We start from the raw sequence: 9,245 nt of genomic DNA, 5'->3' as shown, positions 1-9,245 counted from the left end.
CAAAATAAAAAAAACAGCAACAAACAGATGTTATTACTACAGTGATATGGTGGTATTACTATAGTTGTTGGCTGTCAGAATTTCAGGCAAGCTTCTTAACACAGACAAAAGGATATTTGAGCGTACAGGGAATATCATTCCAGTTCTTCTCATCTGAAAGTAAAGAGGAAAAATATTAAATTCAATAAAGCTGATTCAAGATTCCACTTAATGCAAACAGCTATGATGCATTACACAAAAAGCCACAGAATGAGACGTCTATCTCAAACATACCTCTCCAGTTCATATGAACACAGCATTCTTTTTCTGTAAAATTGGGCTCATCAGAGTTCCATTTGGTGTAATTTAATTTGGTACCATCAGACCAGATCCAGGTTTTTTCCTGAAAAGTCAGGCAGACAGTTAATTTTCAAATATTTGATTTAAACTAAATTTAAAATTATTAAATAAGACAAAAAACTGAAACAGGATTTCAGTCTGTTTCTTGGTCTCCAGACATTGCAAACAGTTTACTACAATACAAAAGGGAGGATAACTGTTAGAATCCACTGGAACACACTATGAGTGATCATGTGACTTCAACCAGGCATCCTCGCTCTCAGTCAACTGAGCTCTGATTATTATCACCTGCTGTATTGATAATTAGGATAGTATATAAGCCCAGGCTTTAGACCTAGTTAGTGTAGAGTGTAGTGTAGCATAGAAGTATTGTATCCCTATTTTTGTGACCTACTGAGCATTATTTCCTGTGTATGTTTTCCATGTATGACTTTACCTTTGTATTTACGACCTTGCTGTTTTGCCTAGACCTTTGTACTCTGCCTGTGTCTTGGTTTGACAATGGTTTTTGCCTTGCCCCTTTGGAAGTGTTCACTTGTAATATGTATCCTTTTTTGCCTTCTGGAACTGATCTTTGCCTGTTTGTTGACTTTGACTTTTGATTACAACTTTTTTTTAACGCCTCATTCATTTCAAGTCTGCAAGCATCTGACCTTGTGTGGCACATTACAATAACACATGTAAATTTGTATATCTCCAAAAAATTTTAAACTTTACAGGAGAAGAAAAATCTTAACTTTCAATGCAAGTCAGTTTAAAAAGGTTTTATTTCGTAACATTGAAATTGAAAAATTGAAAATATGTGCAATAATATGCATAAATGTGATGATATATTGAGGCTCAATTAATTTCTTTTTTTTATTATTATTATTAAAGCCCAAAAATGAAATTTAAATGGTTTATCAACTATTTATAAAGCTTTATTAATTCTGATCTGGTGTTTTGTATGATAATGAGTAATAATGACACTATAGATATAGCTCTTGTAGTTATATACACTATAAACACCCTATACATACTTTATTAAATACTTATATATACAATAAACATTGTGTTAAGACCTTGTTATGTAAAGGACTGTGCCAATATAGCACAGTCCTTTACATAAATTTATTTATGTTTTCTACAGGTTCTTTAGTTAATGTCAAGATAATTCTGGGCTATACTACTGCAAGGCAAAATAAAAGCCACTGGCACTAAATCACTGATACTTCTAAGTGTGTTTAAAATTTAGTAGTCTAAACACATTATAGACATACTGCAATCAGTTAATAAGCAATTCTGCATCACATATCCCTTACCTATTGCTATCTCAATTTTGCATCCCACATATCACATTTGATTCAATAGATATTTTAGGTCATAAATGCTAGGTCAGAGTCCAGAATGAGAATGTTAGAACTCCTGTACAGAATATATACACCATCCATTTCTGTTGGTGTCCACCCCTTTACGTATTTGGAAAAGGCATGTTAGGGGACTTTGTGTGTATGTGTTAAGTAGCCTTGTCTAATAGATGGATGGATGGATGGATGGATGTATAGATAGATAGATAGATTATAGACAATACTGCAATCAGTCAATAAGCAATTTTGCATCACAAATTCCTTACGTATTTCAGTACCTATCTCAATTTTGTGATAGTTACTGAAATAGGTAGATATTATAGATATTTAAAGCAATAGGTATTTATATTAGGTATGCGTATGTGTGGTGAGTTGTCTTGGTACATTAAGTACTTTTTATAATATAGTATTATTTTATAATTTAGTACAATTTATAATCTTTTTAATTCAAATCCTACCGTAAATTGCTTCAATTTAGCAAAATCCAAAAATGTATATTTTAGTTGCAGTGTGTTGTTTGTAGCCTGTGCTCATTATCATCATATTTGAAGATTATTTTACCTGCTGACAGTCCGAAAGTCCAATCCATGTAGGATTCTCCATATGATCATTCACTCGGATGAGGGCCTTGACCAGCTGGTACTCATTGTCGTTGTGTATAGAAACCAAATTGGCACCTAGACTTAAACAGTGAGTCTTGACAGAGGAAAAAAAAATATGTGTGCATTTTTCTTTCATGCAGTCACTGTTAATTAGGACTAATACAGAAAATAAGAAATATGTTTGTTTATTTTATGTTTTTTATATTTATTTATTTATAAGACTTGGTTATCCACAGGATGACTTGTTAAGACATTGTAACCGTCTTGACTGCTTATTTCACAGGTTCACAGGTTTCGTACACAATTCAGGAAACACACCCACACACACTGACAGAAACAACTGCATGGCTGTGATGTTTTATTGAGCATTTCATTTTATAAATAGAAATAATAAAAATAGAAATATGACCTTCTTTAAAGTCAAATATTTAAGAAGGTAAATCTGATCCAGGAAACTGTCAACTTCTAAGCAACAAGATGGAAAAAGAAGATGACAGGTGCACCAAGCCAGGCAGATTTGATGCTGCGTTAAATGGTTGTGGTTTTCATGGCCGCTGCAGCAGAGATAAGCATCTGTTCCACTGAAAGTATTTTAGGTTTCTCTTAGCTTTGGTTGGTTTGGTTTGTTTTTTTCTCCAACCATCGACTTACATTACATCTGTAAATTTCTGTAGCTGTGTATAGTTATATAGTGGAGACCAATACATCAATAATTCAATAAAGAATTGATTTAAATTCAAGGATCAAAGATTTTTCTTTCCCATTCCCATTAGCCCTGATTCCTTCCTGAATTAAGCAAAAAATAAAGCAGGCGTACCTCAGCCGAGACCCAGGACATCTCTTGTCCAACATACTTAAAGCAGCGTCTGCTGTACGTCACCCACCCTGCCGGACAATATGAAGAGCATGAGGAGTACTGCACAGAAAAATGCTCGATTTTAGAGGGCTTGCCATGCAGGGAGTCTGAAGGAATACAAAAAATCATAATAAGAGCATTTAAAATAATTACTGAGTTTCTGCAAAGACAGTAACCATTTTAAACACAGACCTATTAGAGATGAGGTGTGATTTATTGGTTTATGGTACTGAAATGCTTTAATCTACCTTTCACTACTTTGTCCCAGTCTGTTCCTGAAAAAACAGAGACACAGACAGTGTTAATGATCTTTTAGATGTGACTGTGGTGGCTAACAGTGGTGTAATGTCAGTCATTACCTGGAGCAGGTGTCCCAAACACAGCTTAAAGAAGAGAGAACATGATGAAAACATTGGCTATAAATATTATACGGGTCTTAAACTACATGCTGCTCTGAAGACTCAGTGCACATAAATCTAATTCTGTTATTAAAGTATAGTATTTACATCCTATTGAAATCCATAGCTGGTACTACATACATACATGACTTACCAAATGCTGTTAAAGCCATGGAGACAGCAAAAAGCTGTGGCAATTCAATCAGACGAATCATGCTTGCTTTTTTGACTTGTGATTGAAGCTGGAAACATGCAGAATGGTTGGAATAAATGCTAGGTTAAAGTCCAGAATGAGAATGTTAGAACTCCTGTACAGACTATATACACCCTCCATTTCTGCTGGTGTCCGCCCCCCTTAACATATTTAGAAAATGCATGTTAGGGGGCTCTGTGTGTATGTGTTCAGTAGCCTTGTAGAATAGATGGAAGGATGTATAGATAGATAGATAGATAGACAGATAGACGGATGGACATATGGTGGATGGACAAATGATAGACAGACAGATAGACAGACAGACAGACAGACAGATAGATAGATAGATAGATAGATAGATAGATAGATAGATAGATAGATAGATAGATAGACAGATAGATAGATAGATAGATAGATAGATAGATAGATGGACAGACAGACAGATGGACAGACAATAGATACATATAGACAGACAGGCGGGCGGACAGACAGACAAATAGATAGGGCGATAGATAGATACAGACAAACAGACAGATAGACAGATGGACATATGGTGGATGGACAAATGGTAGATACATAAGGACAGACAGACAGATAGACAGACAGACAGACAGATAAACAGACAGATAGATGGTGGATGGTGGATGGACAAATGGAAGATACATGTAAACAGACAGACAGACAGACAGATAGATTATTATAGTCCTATCACAAGGACTCTACTCAGAGGATAAATCACTGGTTGTATCTGAGCATGGATTGCAGTTGCCTCTTCTGCGGACCCTTGTGAATAGTTCATGTAGGGTAAGATGAGAAGGCATGTTAAACAAGATTAAGATGGTGTGAGGCTGTTGGAATTCCTGTTAACCCTAGAATGGCAGAGACCCTCATTTTGAACATTTAGATTTTTTGAGATGTAGCTTTGATAAAAAAAACCTCCCATGTCTATCCAATGCCTGAATTTCTATTTAGTCTGTTATCGTTCTCATATTAGTAGTTTAATGCAAGTATTTCCATAGTATTGCCATTTGTTTTCTCTCAGTTAAAAAATGGCCAATAGGTTCAGACTCATGTGTATTAAAGTGATTGATAGAGAAACATGGCCAAGAGCTTACCAACTGAGCTCAGTCGACCAACTGGTGGAACTTCATACACGTTCTAATACATCATGATGATCAAACTTGGATACATTCACATCAAAGAGGCTTTACAGCATCTTGCATTAAGCAATCCAGGACGACAGCCTTGAACAGCATCTGATCATGAATGAGAGAGAGTCTAGCTGAGCGTCAGCCCCACAGTGTGCAGTTTACACATGTCATTTATCAATTAGAAATAAATCAGCAAATTTTTGAATCTTTCTTTCTGACATTTATTTAGACATTTTAATGTAAGACATGACTTTATTGTTTACTTGTTTTGGGTTATTCAAGAAATGAACCATGCAAACATAACATCATACAAATGATCACTATAGCTGTTCTCTTAGTGTTGAAATTCCGGATGTTTTAGTGGTGAGCTTTTTGGCACAGACGAAGGGATAGCTTTGGCCACATGGAATGTCATTCCAATTTTTTCTGTCTGCAAAAACCAAAAGAATAAAAAACTCATACCAGTTCAACTGACAGTGATGTTAAGCTACATGCTTCCATTCCACATATAACTTCACTTACCAGGCCAGTTGATATGCGCGCAACACTCATTGTTTGAAAAATTTGGTTCATTTGGGTTCCAGTTGGTGTAAGTTAGTCTGGTACCATCAGACCAGATCCAGCTATTTCTCTGAAAGGTTAACCATCAACAATCAATTAGGACAATAAGCGTTTAATATCCACTATAAAATGTTATTGTTTTTTTTTAACATCTTAATATTATATACTGTATGTTCTAAAGTGAGGTTCTACTCATCACTAATTACAGAATAAAGCACTACAGTAAATGAGCCTCTAAAAACTGGCATCACAGGGTGGTATTGTTTTTTATTGTGCATTATTACAACAACATATACAGTTAACATATCAGACCTCAAATTACTGTATGTACTAATAAAGGTGTTAATGAATAAAGCTTTACAGTGAATATCTAAAAATGTGTAATTCAGGCTTTATTGAACAAATACAATCTTACCAAACCCTTTTTCTGTGTACCTCTAGTGTTGCCAAAAATACTTTCTTGATTTATTATAGTTTTAATGTAAAACCTTCTGGAATTTGTAATCAAAAGGCCTAAACATTTGGAAATGTGTGTCACTGATTTGTTTTAGATACATTCTTTAAATATTGAAAGTGGGCAACACTGTTTTTCAGTATTTTTTATGGGTTTTTTTTAAGTTGTAACTTTTTGTTCCAATGTTTATCGTGTTTGTTATTGGTCTATTGTTTTATGTCTGTCTGTCCTTAACCAAGTCATTTTTCAATACTTGCTGTTTTAATCAAACATTTTTAAATAATTATAAAAAAAATACACATGACAATGTGTGGATATAAATTTAGCTATTGCTCTCTTACCTTCTGACAATTGGAAAGACCAAGCCATGTAGGATTCTCTTTAGAGTCATAAGCACGAATCAAGGACTTGACCAGTTTGTGCTCAGTTTCACTGTGTATTGAGACCAGGTTAGCATCGAGATTTAAACAGTAATTCTAGAAAGAGAAACAGAAAAAAACTAAACCTGCTATAAATGATGTACTTGTGCCAAATTCTAATTCACATTTAATTAAATCTTGAATAAATTTACCTGTCAGTTTCTATGTAAAATGCTGTCACTCTTCTCAGCTAATAGCTGCTAATACACTGTTTAATTATTATTGCTACTTTCGCATTTTGTACTACGTTGTATTTGTACTTTACTTATACAGTAAACACAGTGCAGAATGACTATGTTAGCAAATTAGCAAATCTAAATCTGGTTCAAAGTATGATCTAGATTCCTTGTTACCCCATTAAGTCTTTTTTATGTTGAATGGACAAACCAGTGCACATGTCCCAGTGCTAGCTAACTAAGCCTTACAGTTTACTGCCCACTGATGAACAGTTGTAATGAATTTAAGTGAACCTCAGCAGAGGCCCAGTCCATGCTGTTGCTCTGATAGATGAAGCAGCGGCCGTCAAATTTCACCCAGCCAAACGGGCACTGGGGTTGACAGGAGTCTTCAGTCAAAGTGTCACTCGTTTGTTTGGAATCTGATCCAGAAACAAAACAAAACAAAAACAATCAAATGGTTTTTTTTACACCAGAGCTGTTCAATAATCAGTTTAGACCTAAACCAAGCATTTGAGACCAAGCGTGTGTTCGGGACTCACTCTCAGGGTTAAAAACATACCTTTTTGCTCAAGCTTTTGGATAATCCACCAGTGTTCTGTACTGTTTTCCTTGTTGATGTAGCCTGTTTCCATACTAACACTGTTCTGTATGAGTCTGATTTCAGGAATCGGATTGTTAGTGTGATCTTTCTAATCACCTTCTTTTACAGGCTGCACATCAGTCTATTCATACTCCTAAACCCTTCTGTTCTTTCTCCCCCATCTGTCTGCCTGCTGCTGAAGTGAATCTCATGTACCTGCATGGACTTTCACTCATATTTAAATCTTTTAAAGCTTGATGTCACATTGCCATAGTCTCTTAATTCACTAGAGTTTCTTTTATCAGTTTTTTTTTGTGATATCTAGTGTCGACCAGAGGAGGATGGGTTCCCCTTCTGAGTTTTGATTTCTCTCAAGGTTTCTTCCTCTCAATCTGAGGGAGTTTTTCCTTGCCTACACCTCAGATCATGCGGAATAAGCCCTTGGTTTGCTCAAAAGAGGTTCGGACCCAGATCTCTTTGGTTGTGAGCAGCCTATAGAAATACATTTGAATTCACACAATATACATTATATGCTTACACTAGATTTATGGAGTAGTCTCATCTTGTTTGCACACGGTTTGCACTAAATTGAAATTACACTTTATCATGCTGTACCATACGTCACTGAATCACGCATAGGTCAGCAGTTAGGCTATGTTGGAGCATCACTACATATTTTGGATGGGAGACTAAGCCCATAACAGGAGAATCTGGAGGTATGTTCCCTTTTGAAAAAAAAAAGACCCAAAACAATTTGGTAAGAGTAAAGACAGTTTTCATCATTTGCCATAAATTCATATCATAGGTAGGTTAGTGGGGAATTTCCCCACTGCGGGACTAATAAAGGACTATCTTATCTTATAGTCATCTTTTCTCTGTAACCAGCTAAGAAGGCAGATAAGCCAGGTAAATAAAGACTGTGTAAACACCTGGTAATCTGAGCTACACTACACTACACTACACGCTTAATTTTTCAGTGTTTCTAGTATATTAAACAGGTATGCTACATTTCCCAGTGACTAGCATACATGCATTTGTTTTGAGACACAATGTTAGCAGCTCTTTTGTTTACCTTCCACTATGGCATCAAAATCAGCCTCTAGAAGATAAAACAGAATACAACATCAGTGCTGGAGGTCCCAAGCAAGAACATTTCCATTAATCAGTTACATCATGATTAATATTCTTCATTACCTGATATAGGCTTCACCACAGCTTTAAAGGAGAAGAAATGGGAAATATGATTTAGTAAATTCTAATATTCATTAGCATCATCATGTAGAGTATATATATATATATATATATATATATATATATATATATATATATATATATATATATATATATATATATATCAAATGCTTAACTGAGAAATTCTTACTCATTTTACTTTCTTATTGCTAAAAAACATGATCTACATAATGTGCTTAGGTGCCTTAAAAACCTCTGCACAGCACTGTACGTCAATCAGCCCCTATTATGATTGTAATGTCACACCACTTACAGTACTGCCCTTTAGGGAATCTTCCCACCTCTGCACACCTAAGAGTGTTATTCATAGATATCCTGCCTGAGACGACACACTTACCCAAAGCTGTTGCTGCCATGCAAGCAGTAAAAATCAACAACACTTCAGTCATACAACCCATAACGGGCTCTGTTCTTCAAGTGCTGAAAGAAATAGATAGTAACAAGCAAGTTAAGTATGAATTCCACTGGTATAATAATCTGTTAAAATCTGCTTGCTGGTGCAGTTCACCCACTGAGCTAGACAGTGTACTTTTAAATGGCAAGGTGATGGAAATCTCCCCCCAAAATCCCCAACAGAGTCTGACCTTTAACACTGGGAAGTTTAGTTAATGATAATCTGTTCCACAAAATGCAGTGGCAACAGAAACAAAGCCTTCTTGAGTTGGCGTGAGTTCTCTTGGATGCTGTTCAGAGGCTTCCTGTAATCATCTGCACTGATTTTTGGGAAAGTACAGGGTTAAAGTTCAAATTTCCTTATTTGACTTTACTAAACCAATATTTGCCACATCTCTCACACACATTCACTCTTTTACAAGGTGTTCTGAACTTCATACAAACATATTCAACTATATTTTTATTGTGCAGTCTTAAAAATGAAGGTGCTACAAAGTATTCTTTAAGAAATGCCATAGAAGAA

General features: G+C 35.4%; 1 protein-coding gene across 1 annotated transcript; it reads right to left on the bottom strand.

The window, feature by feature from the left end:
• LOC140562245 (lactose-binding lectin l-2-like) lies at positions 1 to 3,756 on the bottom strand. The gene is made up of 6 exons (XM_072687737.1): positions 3,696 to 3,756; positions 3,392 to 3,418; positions 3,105 to 3,250; positions 2,247 to 2,381; positions 274 to 382; positions 1 to 153 (listed from the first exon to the last, which is right to left on the bottom strand). Exons 1-6 carry the CDS (start codon positions 3,754 to 3,756, stop codon positions 83 to 85), a joined length of 549 nt encoding a protein of 182 aa, XP_072543838.1. The 3' UTR covers positions 1 to 82.
• Between the last annotated feature and the right edge of the window lie 5,489 nt (positions 3,757 to 9,245).

Source organism: Salminus brasiliensis, chromosome 9, assembly GCF_030463535.1.
Source record: "Salminus brasiliensis chromosome 9, fSalBra1.hap2, whole genome shotgun sequence".
In the NCBI taxonomy this organism is placed as follows: Eukaryota; Metazoa; Chordata; class Actinopteri; order Characiformes; family Bryconidae; genus Salminus; species Salminus brasiliensis.
The sequence above is the reverse complement of the archived record's forward strand: the minus strand, read 5'-3'. Positions and strand labels throughout refer to the sequence as shown.